We start from the raw sequence: 25,788 nt of genomic DNA on the forward strand, positions 1-25,788 counted from the left end.
TCTTTGAAAAAAATCCTCAAATTGTCTGCATAACAGAAACCTAGGAATCATATGCTCAAAGAATCACAGGTCCCTGCCTAAACCTTCCCACTGATTTCAACGGAACCAAGCAAGTTCTCTTAATATGTACCCTTTTCACGGCTCTGTCCATAGTAGGGCTTGTACCAATATTTTAAACAATTTTTAAACATATTTAAAGCTTAACCTAGTTACTTCCACCATCACAATGTTACTGCTGAGTCAAAAAACCTACAGGATAGCCTATTGCACTACTGCGACATATGTGAAGTATTTCCAAAGCACTTATTGGGATACTGAAAGATCATCAGTTTGGGCTAGCACAGTTCTCAAAATACACACACGCACACACACAGACTAGACAGGGAAATGATGCAAGCAACCACCATATTGGAAAACAACTGTCAATCATGGTTCTGGGAGAACCATGATTGACAATTATTTCTGAACATGATGACAGCTAGCAAGGTTCAACCCTTAATTACAACAGGATTATAAATCCAATCTACATTATAAAGTTATATCCAACTTGTAACAATGTCAAATTTAAAACATAATCTGAAGCACCATTTAAAATGCTTTGTTTAAGAAATGTACCTTCTAATAAATGAATGTTCTATTGTGTTCTACCGTTTGGCAAACAGGTTTCTTCCTGCAGTTGAATTTTCTTTAGTTCACTCTCCAGTCTTCAGACGCTCTGCTGAAACTACAGGATATTAAGGAACTGGACAGAGACTACCAAGTTTCAGAGTAGCAGCCGTGTTAGACTGTATTCGCAAAAAGAAAAGGAGTACTAGTGGCACCTTAGAGACTAACCAATTTATTTGAGCATAAGTTTTCGTGAGCTACAGCATCCTATGAAGTGAGCTGTAGCTCACGAAAGCTTATGCTCAAATAAATTGGTTAGTCTCTAAGGTGCCACTAGTACTCCTTTTCTTTTTTAGAGACTACCAAGTCATTCTATCCAAGCCACCAAATGTCTAGTAATAGGAAATATCTCTGGTCTCGCCTACCCAAGTCAGATTTGAACTGATCACCAGCAAGTGAAAGACACTATTGCAGGAAGAAATTTCATCTTGCAACTGAAAAGGTTCACTGTGTTTTTGTATTTGGTTGTATGGAAAACTGTTTTTAATGGATATATTCGTCTCACATATATCGCTTTAGGTGGCCTCCTCCATATTCAATACTCTGAAAGAATTTGCTTTGGAATCCTGATGGGACAAAGTATGAAGTGTCTGGTAAAGATACAACACCATGCACCATCAAAAAGCAAGTTTTCCATCCCTTCCTTACCTGGCTGTTAACATCGGCTGCATGCTGTAGCAGTACCGAGACCAGCTCCTTGTGTCCTCGGTCACATGCCCAGTGGAGCAAAGCCCTGCCCTAGAAATATCCAAAAGAAAAAGAATGAAGTCAGCTGAAGCTATTGTAAAGAGACTCAAAGTCCTACTACTGGAACCCTGGATATCACAAACAACTAAAAATTGAACATTAAAAAAAACACAATCAGAATGGCCTATAATGTGCCATTCATTCTCACTTGTACATTTACACAGCAAGGTCAGGAGCATCAGCCATCTGTTAGAAGGGCAACACAGGGCCTGACTCTGCACTCCTCTGCACCCAAAACTCCAGCTCAAGTCAATAAAAACGTAAGGGAGAATGAAGAAAGCAAGAGACCAGAATGTGGTCTGCCTTCTAGACAGCTTTAGGGTTTAACTCTGCACCAGTGACTTTAACAGGAATAGGGACGCTCTTAAGGCTAAGATTTTTAAAGCTGCCTAAGGCATTTGAACCCTCAGTTCCCATTAAAAGTAATGGGAACTAGGTATCCAAATCCCCTGGTGGCTTTGCAACTCTCAGCCTAAGTCACTATGATCTGGGCAACAAGGTGTCATCAGATGAGAAAAATTTATTTGAATATTTTCTTTTGTCTACTCTACAATCCTCCAAGCTCTTCCTTCCTCACACGTTTCTGCATCTGAAGTCACGGGGCACACCCCCAGAAAGAATTTGTAATGACTTCTCCTCCACTAAGGTGGGTGGCAATCACTAGTGGATGTTCAAATCCAACTGTCTGTTAAGGACATGGGAAATAAGTAGCTCAGCACTCTTCTGAGGGCTGATTGACATGCAGCTTAACACGCTGCTATGGGCAGGGCAGGCTGTCATGTTCAGAGAATGGAATGTTTTTTCCACATTAAACTCAAATCTCAGCTTTATGCCAGTTTTAACAGGGATGAAGCAAATGTCTGGGGCAAAAGATGGAATTAAGTCAAAGGAGCACTTCACGAAAGCCTTTTTCTCCCCTTCTATCTCATTCAAACTCTTCCTGAGATATACATCTTAATTCACCCAATTAAAGGACGGACTAGTTCAGAGATGGGCAAACTACAGCCTGCAGGCCACTTCCGACCCGCAGGACCATCCTGCCCGGCCCCTGAGCTCCTGGCCCAGGAGGCTAGACCCTGGCGTGGGCAGCACTCTGGGCGGCGGGGCTGTCTGCTCATGCAGGGCAGCGTGTCTGGCTCTAGCCGCGCAGCGCAGCAGCCAGACATGCTGCTCTGAGCAGCATGGTAAGGGGGCTGGGATTGGATAAGGGGCAGGGGGTCCAGAGTGGCAGTCAGAGCACTAGATGTTGAAAGGGAGGTGGATGGAAAATTGGGCTGTGCAGATGTCTAAGCATTCTGCCCTAGCAAGGGCACTGCTGCATGCATCAGTTAGGAGCAATTTCATCACCCTTTGTTCATCTCAACCTACCCAACCGAAGATGAGCCTGTGCCATGAAGTCCTGATCTGGATCTGAACCTCACCAAAGTTTGGGGGTGTCCACATACAGAGTTTTAGTTTGCCCTGTAGAGGGATAGGGAATAGCTGCAAAATCTGGAGTATTCTATTTTGGGGTCTCGGTTTAGGCTCATCTCTGAGAACCATCTCAACACAGGACTGCCCAGCCTGTGAGCGCTCTTTTTTTTCTTCTTCTTTTTTAATGCTCACATTTGGATACCAAAACACAGTTCTTCTGCTATGGTTTCATCTGTTATTAACTGCAATAGCCACACTTCCCACTAAGCTTGGGAACAGTTATCTTGTTACCTACACGAACAGAATCCAAATCCATCCAAAGCAATAACAGAGCCTTTTAATGAATAGCACTAAAACATTTCCTATCAACTACAGAAGATGTTATAAATTGGCATCTTTTATATCTTCATTTAAACAAAAGAAAAAGTAGATGATATTTTTAGATGGCAGTTGTTCTACCCTGACTATCACTTGTACTTCCAGCTTAATGTGTACACTTTATAGCTGTTAATTTAAACTACCTGTTAACATAAATTTCTCCAGATTTAATATGGCGTGTGACACGCCTGCAGAAGGATCTTTGAAACTCATGCTGAGGTAAAGCAAGAAATCATAATGCTGCCTTGTGACATTTTCACAACATCTTGCTTTTTCTCATGTACCACCCAACACACTTGTGGTGCTTCAAAACCAAAATACGGTTAACCCAGGCTATTCCTTGACATATATCTTCTAACACTGCAGGGGGGAACAAAGTGAGCAGCTCACTTATCTATTAATAGGAGCCATGCGCCAGATTTCATGGACACCGTGTCAAAAATTTACTAGTAGAAGGGGGATAGGAAGACACCAGTGACTAAATCTCTCTCACTTTTCATGTTGGATATTTTTCAGTAGGGTGGCAGATTTAGAACATTATTTTGAGTCGGGAAATGTGATCTCAGACATTAGGCATTCAGCTTTTTACCACACTTTTTGACCCAGCAAGTAATTAACTTTTGTAACACATTATTTTAATGGTACACTAATTAACCTTGAATTAGAATGAATTCTCTCACAATTACTTTCTATGGAACCACAGATTACATTGATACCCACATTAGTATCATTTAATGATTAATGTTCCTGCACTCAACATTACAGTGAAAGACTGAAAGGAGGAGAGTAGAATTTAACAGATTAGTAAATACTGATAGACAAAGCATCTTAAATTAATCTCTGATCCACTACACTTTAGATGTGGGATTTGTACTGGACGGGTAATCCAAATTTCTCTGTGCTATAAACATTTATTCTAGGAGATAGAAACACTTTATTTACAAGATGCAAAGTTCCCATGAATACTTCTTATTAGGGCTGTCAAGAGACTAAAAAAATTAATCGCAATTAATCACTCAATTAATCGCACTGTAAAAACAATAATAGAATACCATTTATTTAAATATTTGTGGTTGTTTTCTACATTTTCAAATATATTGACTTCAATTACAACACAGAATACAAAGTATACAGTGCTCACTTTATATTTATTTTTATTACAAATATTTGCACTGTAAAAAAACAAAAGAAATAGTATTTCAATTTACCTAATACAAGTACTGTAATGCAATCTCTTTAGCATGAAAGTTGAACTTACAAAGGTAGAATTATGTACAAAAAATACCTGCATTCAAAAACAAAACACTGTAAAACTTTAGAGCCTGCAAGTCCACTCAGTTCTACTTCTTGTTCAGCCTATCGCTCAGACAAACAGGTTTGTTTACATTTACATGCCAGATGTGCTAAAGATTCATACGTCCGTTCATGCTTCAACCATCATTCCAGAGGACATGCATCCATGCTGATGACGGGTTCTGCTTAATAATGATCCAAAAGCAGTGCGGACTGACGCATGTTCATTTTCATGATCTGAGTCAGATGACACCAGCAGAAGGTTGATTTTCTTTTTTGGTGGTTTGGGTTCTGTAGTTTCCAGAGTGTTGCTCTTTTAAGACTTTTGAAAGCATGCTCCACACCTCATCCCTCTCAGATTTTGGAAGGCACTTCAGATTCTTAAATCTTGGTTCGAGTGCTGTAGCTATCTTTAGAAATCTCACATTGGTATCTTCTTTGCATTTTGTCAAATCTGCAGTGAAAGTGTTCTTAAAATGAACAACATGTGCTGGGTCATCATCCAAGACTGCTATAACATGAAATATATAGCAGAAAGTGGGTAAAATAGAGCCGGAGACACACAATTCTCCCCCAAGGAGTTCAGTCACAAATGTAATTAACGCATTTTTTTTTAACGAGTGTCATCAGCATAGAAGCATGTCCTCTGGAATGGTGGCCGAAGCATGAAGGGGCATATGAATGTTTAGCAGATCTGGCATGTAAATACCTTGCAATGCTGGCTACAAATGTCCCATGCAAATGCCTGTTCTCACTTTCAGGTGACATTGTAAATAAGAAGAGGGCAGTATTATCTTCTGTAAATGTAAACAAACTTGCTTGTCTTAGCGATTGGCTGAACAAGAAGTAGGATTGAGTGGACTTGTAGGCTCTAAAGTTTTACATTGTTTTGTTTTTGAGTTCAGTTATGTAACAAAAAGCCCTACATTTTTAGTTACACTTTCACGATAAAGAGATCGCACTACAGTATTTGTATGAGGTAAACTGAAAAATACTATTTCTTTTGTTTATCATTTTACAGTGCAAATATTTGTAATAAAAATAATAATATTAAGTGAGCACTGTACACTTTGTATTCTATGTTGTAATTGAAATCAATGTATTTAAAAATGTAGAAAAACGTACAAAAATATTTAATAAATTTCAATTGATATTCTACTATTTAACAGTGTGATTAAAACTGCAATTAATTTTTTTCATCAGAATTAATTTTTTTGAGTTAATCATGCGACTTAACTGCGATTAATCGACAACCCTACTTCTTACGTATAACATAACTGTGATTATCTAATTGTAGTGGGATAATACCATGCAATTACAGGACAAAAATATGATTATTTCTATCCTTTAAACCAATATTTATGTTCTAGATCTGCACCTATATCATAAAAAGAAAAGGAGTACTTGTGGCACCTTAGAGACTAACCAATTTATTTGAGCACGAGCTTTCATGAGCTACAGCTCACTTCATCGGATGCACCTATATCATGTTGTTCTGTGATTCTGTCTTATCTTCAAAACAAGAAGAGCGTGACTTTGCCAGAATTGGGTTTGGATGAGACCATAAAAAAAACACTCAACACATTGCAACAGTAGTCCTGGCAATCCAGTAAATTCAGCAGTTCTGAATGACTACAAAACCAACGCCCAAGAAGCTGCTGCTGGAGATCCTTTCTTGTGGATGAGATGAGAAACTGAAGTCAACTGATCATCTGGAATCATTAAAAATCTTGTGCTTTTTGCAAGAGTATGGATTTAAAGCCTTGGGCCAGTTTCACTTTGGGTAATTGTGACAGAATGTACCTCTGTGTCCACACCCTACACACTATTTTGATAATCTTTACACAAAGTATGCCCTGTGAAATATCATCTGAAAACTCATAATTTGCTGGTCAACATTATCCTGATAAAATGTGTGGCAACATTGTATGTGGAGTTATAAGATTTCCCTGTACAATGTTATTAATGCATGTTCCAAACCATAGCAGAAGTTGGCAAACAGTACTATCTTAAACAAAGGAATATGTGCTCTGCTTAATGTGGATTTAAGTAGTAAAGAAAATCATCAAGCAGGAAATGTAGACAAAGAAACCTCAAACAGGTGAGGAAAAGCATTAGGGAATATCCTTTCCCATATCAGTTGTAAACAGTGGTAATACTGGGCAATGTGTGGATCTTGGATATCGGCTATGCAATCTGTAAAATCTTCTAGTCTGTACAGTAGTTAATTTATAAGAGTCATTACACAAGTTCACCCTGCACGCTAAGAGGATTTTCCAGACAATACACATTCGCATTTCTTGGAGAGTCTCCTCCCCTCCATCACAACTTCATTATGGTAGCAATGTTTATTGGGCAATGCTTAATCACAGATGTGTCTAAATTGGCATGAGTAATTCAGAATGTGAAAATATATGCTGTAGTGATGTCCTTCTTTAATTAAATGCAAACAAAATCTAAGTTGCCTATTTTTTTGTTGTAGCAGCACAACAGAGGATACACAGTTGTTGCAGAAGTTATTTGAGAGGATGCAGTTTTCTCTGCCCCTCAAGTCTTGAATAATAAGCATAAATTTAGCACCAGTGTATTGACCCTGCCTCTTAAATCTTCCATGTCTCGCTTGGATTACCATTGCCAGCTTGGCCAGCTTCTGTAGCAGTTTCACAAGCCAACAGCATATAAATTTTGTTCCACCATGAATCACAGGTTGTTCAAACACAAAGTGGGGGAGAATGGGTTATCTCTCAAATATTTTTTTTCAAGTCCAGTAGAAGCATGTAGGGGAATAGTCTTCATTGCAATTAACCCAGAGAGAGAAAGAGGACTATAGCCAAACTGAATGGATGTCTCAGCATAAAACTGATTTGGACTCTAACTGCTTTCATAAACCTGAAAACGGAGTGTGTGTGTGTTTGGGGGTGGGGTGGGGAGTCAAGAAAGATGCAATAGTTCTTAAACGACATTCTTTTCCCATCATTCCTAAAAATACCATGGAGCTATTTATGTTGGGAGCTGGAACATGATCCTTTTACATTTAAGGCTCCAACCCTGCATGGACAATTTCAGAGAAGCATGGCTACACTGACACTGCTCTCAATACAGGAGAGGGGATTACGGTGGCATGAGGCAGATGCTCTTTGTTAAAGGCTTTGCACCTGCTTAAACACAGTGCAGAGGAAACATGTATTTGTTTACTTGGATTTCTACAATAATATAAAAAAGGATGCTTCTACCCAAAGCTCTAGGTGCCCTTGACACAAGTTCCCAAAACAAAAATAAAATAAAAGCTGAGGACACATTCTAGGAAGATTGCAATGCCTTTGAAAATAAAACAAAAACAAAATAAATCTGGAAATGTGTTCTTATTAAAAAGGCACCAAAATCTCTTTCCTATCAGGATATGCCATGAACTCCAAAGTGACAAAGTAGCTAAAATGTGACCCTATCCTTTACTTTATTATTTCCCTTTGCATACAACCCTGTATACAAGGAACCAGTTGCTTTCATCTGTGCCTATATCTTTTAAACCAACACAGCCTACGCTGCTGAATTTCAGGCAATTTAGAAATAGTGAATGGGAGCCTATACATAATAATTGTCATCAGACACTTTATATAATCCTCTAGGACTTTGCTTAATTCAAACTAAAGTTTATTGTATCTGAACTATTAGCCAGTATTCTTGTTGGAGAACTGAGAAAAAACAACCTATTCTTTTCTTTACATGAGAAGACTGTGTATGTAATTAGATTTAAAATTGACAAATTCTATATGGTATATTCTAGTAGATGTGGTTAGCATAGATTTTTAAAACATATTCATTTCTAGCACCCTATTCTGAAATCGTTTTGCTTGTAATAAGTATGACTTCTCACGTTATGTACATGTCACTAGATTTTTATCTTGTATTTCCAAATTGGTAGGAATTATTTGCACAAAATGGAGAGGATATAATTATAAACATTAATAAAGTATGTGGAAAAAAACTGAACTGTTTAAAAACTCATACAAGAAAAGGATGTGCACAGATTCATTACAAAATTATGCACTGTATAAGCAAATTCTGTTCCATAACAAGTAAATTCCTTAGGAGCTGGGCTTATTTGCATATATCTACACTTCCATTTTAAATTTAGGAGAGATACAAGGTAGGTAATAACTTTTATTGGACCAAGTTCTGTTAACCAGGAAACTAGGTTATCTTCCCCAGACCTGAAGAAGGGCTCTGTGAAGCTCAAAAGCATGTCCCTTCCACCAACAAAAGTTGGTCCAATATAAGATATTACCCCACCTACCTTGTCTCTCTCAAATCCTGGGACTGACATGACTACAACAGTACTGCAAACATTTCAAATGTATATCCATTTAAAGCAACAGTGTCAGCTTGGTTCAGCTGCACAAGAGATGTATCTTTTGGACTTGGCTGCACACATTTGCACCATAACACTAAAATGATTAATAAAATTATAAGAGTATGTCTGCATATGCTTTTGGCCTACCAAAGGTTCAACAGATACTATGTTCTAAAAGATTTCAGCTGAGCTGCAGGATAGAGAAAACAAATTAGTCTCCAGCTTGTGGAGAAGGAATGTGGTTTTAAAAAAACAGCAGTTTTTTCAGCTCATTAAAAATATAGTGACATTTTGGTATTCATGAAAATGGGGGACTAATAGTACCATTTAGAACCAATCACGGGGTAGATGGATGCTAACCAAACTTCATAATGCTCTGCCAAAGCACTTGTATGTATAACCAACAAGAAGGTCAAAATGCCTGAAGCTGCCAGTCTTGTCTATCCTGGGGTTTGGACCAGTACAATTTTTCTGTGAAATTCTCTAATGTAGACAAGGCTTCAGAGAAGGATTTCATAATACGGTGTTGAAAAGTCCTCTTGATGATGAATAGTAGATAATGCTTACTAACTGCCATATGCAAAGAGCTGCGTAATTTCTACACATTTCTTCTCTCACTGAAAGATGCATCTCCTTTGAAGAAAACGACTCTGGGTTGCATCCTCAACTGCAACTGAGATATACTCACTTCATCTGAAGATGGGGCAAAGGTGGCTTTCAGCCAAAGCTGGGGCCCTCCAGCAGGGCCTGATTAACCTTTTGTGGGCCCTGGTGCCAAGCATATTTGTGGGCCCCCATGTAGTCATTGTGGGCTCTGAGTGTGGGCCTGGTGGGCAGGGCCATTGGTGTCATAGTATACCCGGTACTGAATCTCAGAGACATCTTTCATTTTGATCACACACCTCTGCATGACTATATGCATTGCCATATTACACAGTTCCCTCAGCCCCCAGTTTTTCTCATTGAGCTGTACACTCATGTGGGTTTACCAGTGTCCACAGTGAGCAGACCTTTCAAAGTGATCAGGGGAAACGCCTGACAGATTTATCTCTTTCCTCATTCAGATCTTCTATAGCCATGTCTCTAGTACCACCCTATATCACCAATCACTGTATGTGGTTCTGGTCTCAGCTCAATAAAGTTTCACAGCCAGCAGATATCTGATTAATTCTGACAAATGCCTCCCTCAGCACCCATCCTGCCATTTGAGCAAGCCACTTGCAAACACCATTTCCCCAAAGTGAGGACTTAGCTCCTGGGAACCTGAAGTCACCAGCCTTTCTCCCTCTGCTCCCATCTACATGCTAGTCTAGTACCTGGTCACCACCACCTCTTCCCATGCCTGTTTCCCTTCTACATGGGATGCTATTCTCCCCTGCAAACCTGACCTGCTTCCTTTTTCCCTGCTTCCCTTGACATTCCTTTCCTATGGATGATCTCTGTTCCTTGAGGTTAACTCCAGTTTCTTTATCAGCTCCTAGCTTAATGGCCCCCAGTAGTCACAGAGCCACCTGCAGCTTCTCTGGCTACAGCCATAGGGCCAATTGCCAGAGGCCAGCCTTAGATAGCTGTAGCCACTCGTCTAAGGAGGGGTGGCAATTCCAAGGCTGAGCATGCTTGAATCTTGGAACAGCGGCACTATGAACTCTAAATCGTCAGCGCTGACCCTAGGCAGCTGCAGACTCTGCAGTTAGGTACTTCCTCCTCTAGGCCATAGCTTTAAGTACCTGAGATGCCCATCTCCTGCAGCAGAGGCCACCAATTCCCACGCACCCCTCAGCTAGCACACAGTCGAGCAGAAAGTGTAGCCTCAATGATTTTGGAGGCTGGAGTTCCAGGGGACTCCCATCCCTGAGCAGCAGCTCTGCAACAAGCTCACATGGCCCCCCTCCGTTGTGGGACCAGGACCCTATGAAGACAGTGGAGTTACCCTGTGTATAATCAGTTCTGTCCAAAGCCCGCTGAAGTGAGTGGGAGTCTTTTCATTGTCTTTAATGGGCTGTATGTAGAAGCAAAGGACCCCATTCTAGACTCTAGGAGCAAAGTGCATTCTATGCTGCACTGGTTTACTATTGTAACCGGAAGGTCTCACATTACCGAGTGAATAAGCAACACCTACAGCACCTAACTTTTTCTGAGAGGCTTCCCACCCAATTACTAAATGTAAACCTGCTTCGCTTACCAGGGCTGAAAATATCAGGTAGTATGGTCACAAAAGCAAGGCACTTCTGAATTCTGTAGGAATTTTGGATGTGCACAGAACACAGACAAGACTGGTTCCCGCATGGTTACAAAACTGCAGTAAAGGGGAACAATTTTCAGCTTGTGTGATTGGAGGATATCCATAATAATATCCATATTATAAGACTGTTCTACATAAATGAGGAAAAGTTGAGGTGTCTTTGTTATTCTTTTGTTCCACTCTTCGTTTCTGTGGGGAATTTACCAAAGCAATATTACGGTCTTCTTTTTAAACAAACAAAACTAAAAAAAATGGTAATGGCTGTTGAAAACAGCAATTCCAGCCCTAGTTAGCACTGGGAAGATATCAGCATTTGTTACTCAATTTTATCCTACTTTTTCTACAGCAAACAACAGTGGATCAGGATATTTGATTGGGAAGAAATGAAGTAACAGCAGCTTAAATTGAGCTTGAACACTCCTGAATTTTGAGGATGTTCAAATCTGGAAGGCAAGCGCTAGATTTCCTTTCTAAATATTAGAGAAATCTGGAAAGAAAAAGCCGATTTCTGCTTCCATGGCTCAGAAGTGGAAATCCTCCTGTACTGTACCTAAAGTTTCCCAGGTCCTCTAGTAGAGCCTCCCTTTTCTTACTTATCATTTTAACTTCTAGTGGGATCCAAATACCTCCCTTACTAGGCTTCAGATAGAGAAGTGTACTGTCCATTTAGTCCACCCAGTTCCCTCTTTGGGGGCTGCCAGGCAAGGTCACACCAGCATCCCTAAGCCAGTCTGGGGAAGTCTTCTGAGGGAGATATCTGGGTCAAAACCTTCTACTCCTTGGGCATACTTGTTCCCTACTCACAGTGCCACCCCCTTCTAGCAGCCAGCTCTCCATTCACAGCAAGCTACGGTACATGGGGTCTCACAGCTTCCCCACTCCCTCCCCCACCCTTTCCTGTTGATAACTACCAAGGGAATGCTGGGAAATGTAGTTCCTTCCCTGCTCCAGGGCTGGCTCTGTAGGCAGGAAGCTGGCCAAGGAACTACAGGTCCCAGGGTGCTGTGGGTTCTCAGCTCCCATGCTGGATCCCTGCTGCTCTGAGGCTCAGGTTGCAAAGAGGGGAGGAAGTGAGTGTTATGGGCCCCCTTCAGAGCTTGGGCCCAGCACTATGGAGCCACTGGCGCCATGGTAAATCCAGTACTGATCTCCAGCAGGTAGGGGCGTCCCAGAGCCCCTCACCACAACTTACAGCAGCCTTGTGGCTGACAGTCAGGCCATAAGTTTTTACACTGTGCTAACTCGGAAATGGCCCCAGAAAATTATACCAAACTTTTAAAGGAATTGTGATCTTTTCAAATAACAAACTTCTGGCTGAGAACAAAGGATGGGAAATTTTAGCACAAAGGGGAACTTTCAGGGAGCTATAAGCTTCTGGAGCATGAGGAATATAAAAGAGTGCCCCTTCAGTCAGAATAAAGCAATACACTGACTGCTCATACTACAAGATCTCAAAAGCGATTTTTTTATTACTAAACTACACTGCAGTTAGTGAGAGCAGCTCTGTTATTTCTGGGCTTGCAACGTACACTGGCTGTTTAACTTTGTAACTTGTAGTCACTAGCAGGATTGATGGAGCTCCGTGGTGCTGTTGTTATAGTGCTTCTGCGTGGCAAACAGTCTCAGTTCATTTAATCTATGATGTGAAATTCCAACCCTGATTTTACCCTCCCTTCCTTTCCCCCTAAAAATTAATTCACATCAATTCCTGATTAATAATAAAAGGCCCTACCATCAGCATTCAGAGCCCCAGCCGGGGCTGTCATGGCTCAGAGGGCAGAAATCTGCTTAGAGCTACAGGAGAACCCAACTGAATTTGTGGCGTCTCAGTCTATGAATGTGTAAGCACTTCATCTGTTCGCCAAAACACAACGCACTGGGAAGCAGCGGGTAAAGGTAGCTGTATGTATTATGGAGCAGGGCTAGGTGGCAGCGTATAAGGGTTCAAACCAATGTGATAAAGATGGGAGATCATTAGTTACAGACTGATTGAACAACAGAAGTGTATGTGTCCATTCAAGTGTTTTCTTTTACAATAAATATCTGTATGGAAAAATAAGACCAATTCATAATATAGATACTCATTTCCTTCTTGATGCTGTTGTCAAATTACTAGTCAAGGTCATGTTAGTTCTTTCCCAGCTGTGGGACCTAGTGACATTGCTTTGACTCTGATTCTTTCTTCAAGGGCTTACAAACAGGAAAAGCACTGGATGGTGGTCACACTTTTAGTCAAGCTGACAAATCTAGAATTATACTTTCGCCTTCTGTCTGGCTAATCGAGGAGAGACAATGACAAGTTCCAATATTAAGTACTCTTTAGCCTTTCTGGTCTAAGGCTGTGTAGCTCTGGATGGAATCACACATGCCCAGACTAGTTTATCTTGAATGGACTGGCAGACAACACTCACTGGCCAATTCCAAACAAAAAAGCCATTGTTTCCTACTTTTGTTCAACCAAGCTCATTGTACTGAAGGGGAAAGGGCTACTGGGCACCAATATGGCTCTGTTAAGCTCTTACTTTGAGTCCCAGCTGGCATTTTCAAGATACAGGAAGAAGGAAGCATCCTGGCACTGATATGGCATTATTGTTAGTAAATCGATACTACTAAAATCCCAGCTGAAACTGGAATGGAATTACTATTTGTTTTCAAATGGAATACACTGCTGTCTCAACCAGTAGATGTTTGGCCAACTATTTAGCACTTGTTTTATAACAATTCTAAATTGGGAATTTAGAAAAAGGTCTGGGGTGGTGAAATAAAGCACAAAACCAGCACAGGATCATTGGGCTACTTTTTCACCATACCTCTTCATCTTTCATATTCACGTCCACTTTTTTTGATTGTATGACTTTGGTTACATGGTCAATGTTGTTTTCTCTGCAGTAATCAAATATGTTCTTGTCTTCCTCCCTAATTAGGAAACAAAAGCAAAAAAAGGGGTCTTATTGGATAAAACAAAGGCTACACACATTAGATGCTAGCTGTGCTGCAGACACACTCATTTTAACAGCATCACTGCAGGGGAACAGGTTTCCAATGTTTTGCACGACGACTAATGTGTTTTGTCAATATAAGATAGCTCAGCCTGCTTCTCTAGAAAACACAAGTTAGTTTGAACAACATGCTGAAAGAAAAAGACATGTATACTTAATCCAATAAACTCCCACAAAGAATCTGGAATGTAAGACCATGCGAGTCTTGGCATAAGTCATTTCAAATCCTACTGATTACATCAAGGCGAAATATGGTCCTTTTCTTTTCTCAGCGATGTAGGCAAACCCCCATATAAATGTCACATGCCTTTTCTAATCTTCTCCTCCTATCATCGCTGGTGGCAGAGAGAGAAAACTTTCTTCTTAGAATCAGCCTCCTGCCTGCCAGATTCCTTCACTGAGGTGTCTGGGACACTATAATTCACTAAAATGGAAGTGACAAATCTGGCAAGAGGAGAGACTGGATAACTCTGAAGAGAAAACATTCCATATGCACATATCTCTTAGCCAACAGTAACTGGAAAGGGGGGGTCACGGAAAATGACATTTTAAAATTGTTTTAGGGGTTCTCCATCATCTCCCAAATCTTGACAGGCTTCACATTACAACAACATACACCACTAAGTAGAAGATGGCCTGGATCCCCCTGACTCCAAGCAACATCTGTGTATGTGTCAAATAGAAGACGATGTTCAAAAAAGAAACCAAGACCCCTCACTCTTCCAAGAAATCAGATACACTGTCTCTGCCATGCAGAATAGGCAGAGCCCTGAAAGTCTCCGGATATCCACTATAGATCTGCAGATATTTGCATCCATGGACCATTTTTGCAGATCGGATGCAGATACAAATTTTATACCCATGCAGTGCTCTAGAAATAGGGACTGACTTTGTGACCCAAAATGAGACCATTCCTTGGACAGCTTTGCTGAAACATTATTTAAAGTTGTGGTCAAACATTCTTTGGGGTAACGTTTCAAAGTGATATGCAAAGATTTCATATTTCACCCTGAAAATCCCACTGACGTACAATGGGAGTTGCCCAGGTAATCCCAAGCCATGACTATGAAGATTTATCACCTTAAGTCTAATGCATGGTGAAGGCCCATTTGTCATCCCCCATCATGCACACCTCTCTGCAGGACATGATAAAGCTCTTCCATGCTGCCATAAGGGGCTGTAAAATGTCGTTAACTCTGTTAACCATACTGTTTCATATTGGCTGGTAAGAACAGAAGGCTTAATGTGTTGTATCACTCCTATCATTTAAAGATCTATTTATACCTCAGATACCTGCAGCACCTTAACTTGTAGATTCCCCTGCACGTGAACAGGCCTGAGTGAATGTGCATCTGCTTTCTGTCACAGAAGCTGGGCATCAGCTAGTTTCAACTTGGGCCACTGATCTGAGAACAGTCGAGCTTTGTGTCAATCTTGCCAATACAGAGCAGTGTAAATCATAGCAATCATTCATAGACTCACAAAAGAAATACCGGTAGTCAGAGCCCTGGTGACACTCCAAGGATCTCACAAAGGCCTTGTCTACACACAAAAGTTGTACCACTTTATCTATACCAGCACAAGCCCCTAGTGTGGATGCAGTTATGCCAGTATGGAAAGGAGAGTAAGCTTATACTGGAATAAGCATTTTTATAGCAATAGACTGTGTCCACACTAGGGGCATGGCTACACTTGCAGATGTAGAGCGCTTTGAGTTAAACCAGCCTTTGTAGAGTGCAGTAGGGAAAGCGCTGCAATCTGTCCACACTGACCGCTTCAAGCGCACTGACGTGGCCACATTAGCAGCTCTTGCAACGGCCACAGAGAGCAGTGCACTGTGGTAGCTATCCCAGCATGCAAGTAGCTGCAACATGCTTTTCAAATGGGGGTGGGAGGGTGGGGTGGAGTGTGACAGGGAGTGTGTTGTGTGTATGTGGGAGGAGAGAGAGTGGGTTTTGGGGGGGCTGAGAGCATGTCAGCATGCTGTCTTGTAAGTTCAGACAGCAGCAGACCCTCTCTCCCCCTCGTCTCTCTCTCTCTCTCTCTCACACACACACACAGCATTCCACAGTAATGGTTGCTTTGTCTTGGAGCAGATAAGCATGCCGCTGTCAGAAACGGAGCTTTCAAAGGACATATCCGCATTCCTGCAGTGATTCCAAAGCAACAAGAAGAGTGGTCACTTGACTTAAGGGGATGTGATGTTTCCGGAGGCTGATCAGAGCACAGTAATGCAACACCTCTCGCCGAGGCAAAGTACCAGGAGCGCTCACTTCTCGCCGAGGTGGAGTACCAGGAGCGCTCACTTCTCGCCGAGGTGGAATCAGAGGGCAATTTTTACTTTACTCTTTTGTCTTTTTGTACTTTGTTGTGAATTATGCTTTGTTCCTCACCTCACAATTACTTTTTGCTCCCTCCGTGTCAATGAACCAGTTAAAAAAAGAAAGTGGTGATCCTGAGCTCCTGCTGTAGAAAAAGTGCCAGGACTCACTTCCTCTGACCTCCAGCTCACTTTGAACATTGCCTCTTTGGTATCTCACTCCTCTGCTTTGCATGCAAAGAATCCTTTCCTCTATCTTGGATGCACAGCACACAATTGTTGACTAGAAAGGTTCAAGGTCTGATAGTTCAGCTATAGGACTGGTATTTGGGAATGCTAAAAGATACTCCTCTGACTTCTGATCAGGTCTCAAATGAACAGTCTTCAGAGTTCTAGTCTGTATGCTAAACACAAACTCCCAAGCAACAACCATGGCTTCAATAGATCCAATCATTAAGAGCTCAGGTTCTAAAACATTCCTATTGATAGCTGAATAGCAGCTATACACTTTTTATATTTTCACTTGATTAAGAGAAAGACACCATTAATGTTTAACATTTTGGCTCTATCAGTAGATTTTCTCTTTGGTTCACAGAAAAGAAATCCAAGTAAATTATTTTTTATACAAGAGGTCAGATCTACACTAGAAAAGTTATACGGATATAGCTGTGTCATTGAGGATTGTCACTAGTATAAGCTCTAGCGTGGATACAGTCATACCAGTACAGCTTATGCTGATTCCCAAAAGGCATAAGCTTTACCAATATAAGTACTGTTATACCCATATAAACCTCTTAGCATGGATGCAACTTTGGGTACATCTACAGTACGAAATTATATCGAATTTATATAAGTCGATTTTTCGGAAAAGATTTTATACAGTCGGTCATGTGTGTCCCCACTAAGCGTGTAAAGTCAGCAGAGTGCATCCACAGTACCGAGGCCAGTATCGACTCTCAGAGCAGTGCACTGTGGGAAGCTATCCCAGAGTTCCCACAGTCTCCATCACCTATTGGAATTCTGGGTTAAGCTCCCAGTGCATGATAGGGCAAAAACAGTCTCGTGGGTATTTCTGGGTGCATGTCGTCAGTCGCCCCTCCCTCCATGCAAGCTCTGGCAGACAATCGTTTCGCGCGTTTTTTCTGCCATCGTCAACCGTACACCACTGCTTTCGCTGCCAATCTGTTCTCCTGCTTTCCTGCAGCAGACAGTGCAGTAGGTCTGCAAAACTCTGCTGTCCTGCAACTCATACAGAAGGCCTGAAAGCCATCGTAAACCGTACACCGCTGCTTCCGCTGCAACTCTGCTCTCCTGCTCTCCTTTGTTTCGCGCCTTTTTTCCTGGATTACCGTGCAGGCACCATAGCACGGCAAGCATGGAGCCCGTTCTGCTCACTGCTGCAGTTGTGACCATTGTAAATACCTCGCGCATTATCCAGCAGTATGTGCAGAACCTGCAAAACCAGGCAAGGAAGTGACGACAACGCAATTACGATAGCGATGAGGACATGGACACAGACGTTCCTAGAAGCATGGCATGTGGCGATTGGGACATCATGGTGGCGTTGGGCCAGGTTCATGCCTTGGAATGGCGATTCTGGGCCTGGGAAACAAGCACAGACTGGTGGGACCACATAGTTTTGCAGGTATGGGATGATTCCCAGTGGCTGCGAAACTTTCGCATGCGTAAGGCCACTTTCATGGAACTTTGTGACTCACTGTCCCCTACCCTGAAGCGCAAAGATACCAAAATGAGAGCAGCCCTCACAGTTGAGAAGTGAGTGGCGATAGCCCTCTGGAAGCTTGCAACACCTGACAGATACCTGTCAGTCGCGCATCAGTTTGGGGTGGGCAAATCTACTGTGGGGGCTGCTGTGATCCAAGTAGCCAACGCAATCATTGACCAGCTGCTATCAAGGGTAGTGACTCTGGGAAGTGTGCAGGCCATTGTGGATGGCTTTGCTGCGATGAGGTTCCCTAACTGTGGTGGTGCGATAGATGGAACGCATATCCCTATCTTGGCACCGGACCACCAGGGCAGCCAGTATGTAAACCGCAAGGGGTACTTCTCAATGGTGCTGCAAGCACTGGTGGATCACAAGGGACATTTCACCGACATCAAGGTGGGATGGTCAGGAAAGGTGCATGACGCTTATGTCTTCAGGAACTCTGGTCTGTTTGAACAGCTGCAGGAAGGGACTTACTTCCCAGACCAGAAAATTACTGTTGGGGATGTTGAAATGCCTATAGCTATCCTCGCGGACCCAGCCTACCCCTTAATGCCATGGCTCATGAAGTCGTACACAGGCAGCCTGGACAGTCATAAAGAGCAGTTCAACTATAGGCTGAGCAAGTGTAGAATGGTGGTAGAGTGTGCATTTGGCTGTTTAAAAGCACGCTGGCGCAGTTTACTGACTAGGTTAGATCTCGGCAAAACCAATATTCCAATTGTAATTGCTGCTTGCTGTGTGCTCCACAATATCTGTGAGAGTAAGGGGGAGATGTTTATGGCGGGGTGGGAGGTCGAGGCAAATCGCCTGGCGGCCAATTTCGCACTGCCAGACACCAGTGCGATTAGAAGAGCACAGCTGGGCACGCTGCGCATCAGAGAAGCTTTGAAAACCAGTTTCAGGACTGGCCAGGCTACGGTGTGATAGTTGCGTTTGTTTCTCCTTGATGTTACCCGCCCCCTTTCTTGACTCTAACTGCCTGTAAGCAAACCGCCCTCCCCCCTTCCATCACAGCTTGCAGAGGAAATAAAGTCACTATTATTTCAAAACCATGCATTCTTTATTAGTTGATTAAAAACACAGGGAGATAAAACACAAGGTAGCCCGGGTGGGGTGGGACAGGGGGGAGGAGGGAAGGACAAGGCCACACTACAAATCAAAATTTAGGCTATGCCAGCCTTCTGCTGCTTGGGCAATCTTCTGGGGTGGAGTGGGTGGGTCCCCGGAGCCTCCCCCCTCGTGTTCTTGGGCGTCTGGGTGAGGAGGCTATTGAACTTGGGGAAGAGGGAGGCCGGTTATACAGGGGCTGCAGCGGCTGTCTGTGCTCTTGCTGCCTTTCCCTCATAAGATCCACCAGACAGCAGAGCATGTCAGTTTGCTCCCCCATCAGCTTGAGCATGGCATCCTGCCTGTTCTCATGGCGGTCACTGAACGCTTTCCAGGACTCTGCCATTGTTTCCCTCCATGCATTCAGCTGTGCCCTATCAGTGTGGGAGGACTGCATAAGCTCTGCAAACATGTCTTCTCAAGTGCATTGTTTCCACCATCTAATCTGGGCCAGCCTCTGGGACAGAGTTGATAGGTGGCGCGTTGAAACATTTGCACCTGTGGGAGGAGAAAAAGGGAGGGTAGAAGTTTAAGACACATTTTAGAGAACAAAGGGGAGACTGTTTCTCAGTGAAACAAGCAATTCATAGTACCTAACACATGTTATTTCTGTACAAGGTCGCATTTTGCCTTTTATACTGATTGACTGCATCACACGCGGCTGGGCAACAGCATTCAGCTTGCAGGCAGCCATGGTAAGCCCTAGGGGCACGTGGAGTTCTGCTTCTTCTGCATTCATTACAATGCTTTCGAACTGTGGCGACCTCCTATCCCAAACCAAGCAATGCCTGGTGGGTTGGCCATTTAAAAGGAGGGCCTGTGGTCTCTCTGGGATGTCTCACACACACACTACCCCGCGCCCTTTAGGCCAAACGCCAACAGGCCAGTGTGGATGGGTTTCCCACCACGGGCTCTGACCCTTTAAGCCAAACGTGAACAGATTTTTCCTGTAGTTATACTGGACGCAAATGCATCCCAAGTCTTCAGGGCAAACGAATCAGTAAACACACTTTCTTTTAACCCCTGCATCATATTTACAAAAGGTACACTCACCAGAAGTGCCTTCTCCGGCGTCATGGTCTCAGAGGGTATTGGCTCCAGGGTGATGAACAGTTCCTGGCTTCCGGGGAGAACGGATTCACCGCTTGCTGCCTGTGCACTGTCCTCCTCCTCCTCCTCTTTCTCCTCCAAAAAATCATCCTCCCCACTCTGCGAGAGTCCCCCCTTGCAGGTGCCACAGACAGTGGTGGGGTAGTGGTTGCGTCCCCCTTCCAGAATTGCATGCAGCTAATCGTAGAAGCGGCATGTATGGGGCTGTGACCCGGAGCGCCCGTTTGCCTCTCTAGTCTTTTGGTAGGCTTACCTGAGCTCCTTGATTTTCACACGGCATTGCTGTGTCCCCCTGGAGTAGCCTCTGTCCGTCATGCCCGGGGAGATTTTCGCATATATATTTGGGTTCCTTTTTTTGAAACGGAGTTCTGACTGAACAGATTCTTCTCCCCAAACAGCGATGAGATCCAGTACCTCCTGCTCGGTCCATGCTGGAGCTCGTTTGGCATTTGGGACTGCATGGTCTCCTGTGCTGGTGGACTCTGCATGGTCTCCTCTGCTAATCAGGTCGCCACACTGACCAAACAGGAAATGAAATTCAAAAGTTCCCAGGGCTTTTCCTGACTACCTGGCTAGTGCATCTGAGTTGAAAGCGTTGTGCAGAGAGGTCACAGTGGAGAATTCTGGGATAGCTCCCGGAGGCCAATACCATCGAATTGCATCCACAGTACCTCAAATCCAGAACAGCGATGTCAATTTTAGCGCTACTCCCCTTGCCCAGGTGGAGTAAAGAAACTGGTTTTAAGAGACCTTAAAGTCGACAAAACTGGGTTGGTTGTGTGGACGGATTTAGTTTTAATTCGATATAACGCGGCTAAATTCGATATAATCGCGTACTGTAGACCAGGCCTCTGTCTGTTTAACAACACCAGTATAAACTGGCAAAGCTTTCTAGCGCAGACCAGCCCAGAGCAACTTCCCAGTAAGATCGACAATTCTCTCCCAAGGATGCCTGGGCCTGGTCTACCTACACAGGGGCAACTGACTGGCATAGCTATTCCAGAATAACTATTCCATGATAGTTAGTCCCATATGATTTAGCTATTCCAGAATAACTCCCCTGTGTGGATGACACTTATTCCAAAATAAAGTCACTTATTTTGGAAGTGTGTCCACATTGGGGAATTATTCTGGAATTGCTATAGCGAAATAGTTATTCTGGAATAACTATGCTAGTCAATTTCCCATGTAGTCATGCCCTTGGGAAATTTAGCATTTCCACTTGAATTTGCCAAAAATAATTTGAGCTCTCCACCCACCCAAAAATATTCTACAAATGAATGCTCAAAATTGCTAAAAGCCCCAGATTCAAATAGATGGATGGAAAGAAGGTGTGTATTAGTCCCAATGAAGACATCCTAAGTCTTTATGTAATTATTTTGTTTCCTATGCATCTCAGACATGAGAAAAGTAGATCTAATCCCTCATGTGCTTATACGTTTTCACATATATAGGAAGCCACCAAATGAGAAAAAGGAGAGAACCCAAAGGAGGTTTTGGGTTTAGAGAAATTGGGTTGCTGAAGGATCAATAATGAGATTCAGAGTCTCTCACCTTTATGGCTTGAACCAAATACAAATGAGGACTGGTATTATTAATTTGTTACATGCTGAAATGGTGCTCAAGGTTGTAGAAGACACAGATAAGGATACACAATGGGAGCTCCAGGTGGGGAGACTTGGAATGGTGAGGGTTTGGCTTTTTCCTGATTATTTATTTTTACTGAAAAATAGTAGTGTTTGAGAGAATATATTAAATGAGTAGCTATGTTCAGTCCAATCCCATGTCGATATTTGTACAGTCCACAAATGACACTGACACCCTTGGTGGCAGATTCAGCAGATAGGCCAAGAACAGAGTAGGCATGGAGCTTATAGGTCAGTTGAGAAGCAAAGCATATGAACAGAGTAAGGTGGAAAACATTGCACTGTTGCTGCCTGAGTGGTAATGAGGATAAATGGAAGATTTAAAATACTACGTCTGTCCATCTGACACCTTTCACCCACATTAAGTTACAAAAGCGACAGATAACCTTAAGATACCTACAAACAGTAAAGATCACAATACTCAAGTTCATAGAAATGCGCATGGCTTATTACTGAAAAGGTGCAGAGGAAATAGGAAAGCTGCGTAATGGGAGCTGTAGTTTTGCCTCCCTCTGTAGATTATTTCTATAATGTTAGAGTCACCTTCTAATATTACTGATCCAATAAAGGTCAGCTGGAACCAGTGTTTGTTTAAAGTTGACTGCAAAGTTGTGCCCTTTTTTGTTTCCTTATGATGGACAAAGGAAGCTCCAAAAATTTCTCCCCTCTCCTTCCTCCCCCCACACTATCAAAAAAAGAAAAAAAGGTGTTTTTCCGCACTCCACCCATACTACCACCCACCTTAGAAGTACCAGGAATGTCAAGTCTAATCTTCATTGGAGGCAGTAGATGTGGAGTGGGAACTTTCTCAACCTTAAAAGAAAAGATGTGGCAGGTCAACTGAATCTTAGGCCTTGTCTACACTGTCACTTTACAGTGCTGCAACTTTCTCACTCAGGGGTGTGAAAAAACACCCTCGAGTGCTGCAAGTTTCAGCGCTGTAAAGTGACAGCGTAGACAGTGCACCAGCGCTGGGAGCCACACTCCCAGCACTGGGAGCTACTCCCCTTGTGAGGGTGGTTTTTTTTTTACAGCACTGGGAGAACTCTCTCCCAGTGCTGGTGCCGTGACTACACAGCACTTTAATGTTGCTAGTGAAGACATACCCTTAAACAGATCTTTTCTTCCAACTCTTTGCAAGATATTTGAGTTAAACAGCTGTTAAACCAAAGATTTTTGACAGAGCTTGAATATAAATAATTTGCTGTCAATTAACCATGCTTTACTTCCTCATACTGGCTCTCTAGTCATCCATAGAGACTTCCAGAAAAAAAAATACTTAAATTTCTTACGTTTAAAAAAAAAAAAAAAAGAGTATGGAATGTCTCTTCTTCCAGGGCTTTCAGACCTTTCTACATCAGAAAGAGCAACACCCAGTACACCGCCTTTGCAGGCCATCTTTAAAACAAAGCAGCAAACAGATACCCATGCTCCATCACTATCAGTCTCCTTCCCCCTTTCTGTGAATTGATCAAAAATGGCTTTGTGCAGAAAGATTTGGTGGAAGCACACCACCTTGCCCAGGAAGAGCCTGTGTGCTGCAAACAGGTGGCTTTGCCCGTCTGCTTGGCACAGTGCCGCTGAGCATACTGAAGCTCAATGAAGCACAGAGGCAGGCAACCATCGGAGCCAGGAGACACTTGCAACAGTTACTGTTTAAGTCAAGGCCCTCTTGCCCCAAGGGACCCATTTTCACGTAATCTATAATTATCTCTTCGCTTTAATCGCCTCATCACTTTGGAGGCTCTCCTGGGCACAGGAAGAGGAAAAGCTCATTAACTGAACCTTTTCTCCTCTCTCCAGCCACCCATAGCTTTTAATTGCTTGGTGTTGTTATTATCTATCAGTGCAACTGGGATCATTTTCATAAGAAAAGGTGGTGGGAGGAAGGGAGGTAGGCATGTGTCCCTGAGGTATGCACCACAGACAAACCTTTGCTTTCTCAATTATTTATGCCAGCTGAGGTTTTACAGTCTGAATAAATCCATAACTGAAGTTTATTCTGAAGAGTCAGGTTTTCTCTGGGGAGGTGTTGCCCACTTGCCCGCACACTAGTGTGCTGTCCTCAGAGAGCATTCCGGATGTAATAAGACATGTGTCATCCAATTCCCCCACCCCTCACAAAAATGCACGTGCAATTTTGTAGATTAGCAGCATTGTAGGATGAGGAGCAGCAGTTTAAAACCCAAACAGTGGCTGCCATTTAACACTATCATTTCTCTCTGTGACAGGGGACCATCCTTTGCTAGCTTAGTATTTGAAAATCAACTCAAGCCGGGGGGGGGGGGAGGGGGAGGGTTGAGGCCACAAGTGGGTGCAGTAAAACCTAGAGCAAACCAACAAAAATGTCAGTTCAATAGCCTTAAAACCATAATCTCATTACAAGTAACATTTGTCATATGAAAAGGGCTGTATCTAAAACAACACTAAGTTTAAAAAAAACCCCAAAGCCTGCCTAAATTTGTGGGTGTTTTGTTTCTGGCTCTTATTTGCAATAGGGCTGTGCATGCTGCAGCTTGCTTGGTTTTCTCCAATCAGAGGAGTTCTTTCAGAGGAAATTTATAGCCCAACATTTGTGTGAGTGACAGACGACTGAGCTGCATCCATTCTGCATGCGCACACATCATACCAGTAAGAGCCCTTAATTCCCAGCGAACCAAGAACAGTCTAATTGTGATCCTTATTTCTACAGTTTTATGATCAGTTAAGATGAACGCATTCCCAAAGAAGAAAACACACACTCTTAAATCACTGGGATGTTTTCAAAATCCATTATTGTGAATAAATAGCAACTTTACAAGTCTATAGTGGAAGCAACTCTTTAAAATTCTGCAGGCCTTTGTGTCTGACCACATGCAGTGACCTCTGGTATTTTCTGCCAAAACAGTTCATTTGTCTCTCAGAACAACTAATCAATTCCAGAGCCCATCAATCATTCCAGTTTTGCCCTAGTGTGGTCTAGCTCTGTGGGGGCCAGATGGCTGCCTGTCTTTGGGGGATTAATAAAATTTTGATGGTTTATGTGGCATCAGATGGACTACGAAGCATGATGGGGACTATCAAATCTTTGCACAGGAGAAGGCAGGGATAAGAAAGTGTAGCCCATCATTTGCTGACATCTTAGTTCTTGCTCTATGTCCAGTTCCTAACCTTATACCTTACACCATTAAATCAGGGCCTCCTAGGAAGTACATAGAGCTCAGAAGTCCCCTTTCCCTCAGAACATGCCAGGTGGGGATTTTTGTTAGAAAAGGGCGTCCTTCTTAAATATCCCTCGCTATAATCCAAATTTTACTTGGTTCACAAATTATTTAGTGTTATCCAACTTGTATTTCTAATTTAATTTATTCAGAAATGATTAATCAGGAAACTGAAACCTGAGAAAACCAATGCTCAAGAAACACATCTGAGACAAAGTTAAGTTGCCTGCCTGCACAACTATGAGGAACTATTTATTTTAAATGAAAAAAAGTAGCCACACAACAGCATTAAATTATTTTCAGATTCCTGGCCAGTCTCTGCAATGAAAACGCTTCCACTTACCTGATGCTGGGAATATAAGATGTAAATTTTTTTTGATGATATAGAATAATATCAAACACAGCAAAAATTTATAGTGATTATTTGCAGTTCTACAGTATTTTTGATGTGGTCCCTCATTTTGTATCTTACATAAAAGATTTTTTGCTGGTGACAGGTAAACTTACTTCAGTGTTTATTAACCAAGCTTCTGAAGCTTCAATTGCAACTGTTTGTGGACAAATGAGTTCAATTTTGTACTAGTAAT

General features: G+C 42.5%; 1 protein-coding gene across 2 annotated transcripts in view; it reads right to left on the reverse strand.

Moving 5' to 3' along the window:
- Window positions 1-25,788, reverse strand: part of ACBD6 (acyl-CoA binding domain containing 6) — a 140,716-nt gene that overhangs the window by 56,541 nt on the left and 58,387 nt on the right. Inside the window, exons 5-7 of one of the 2 annotated variants that reach the window (XM_084637765.1) lie at window positions 13,901-14,006; window positions 2,782-2,874; window positions 1,315-1,404 (exon numbers count right to left, since the gene is read on the reverse strand). In XM_084637765.1, coding sequence (XP_084493891.1) covers window positions 1,315-1,404; window positions 2,782-2,874; window positions 13,901-14,006 — 289 coding nt within the window. The remainder of the gene's footprint in view (window positions 1-1,314; window positions 1,405-2,781; window positions 2,875-13,900; window positions 14,007-25,788) is intronic. The other variant, XM_084637766.1, reaches the window with a different exon arrangement.

The sequence above is a fragment of the Lepidochelys olivacea genome, assembly GCF_965140295.1.
Source record: "Lepidochelys olivacea isolate rLepOli2 genome assembly, chromosome: 8".
Taxonomy (NCBI): Eukaryota; Metazoa; Chordata; order Testudines; family Cheloniidae; genus Lepidochelys; species Lepidochelys olivacea.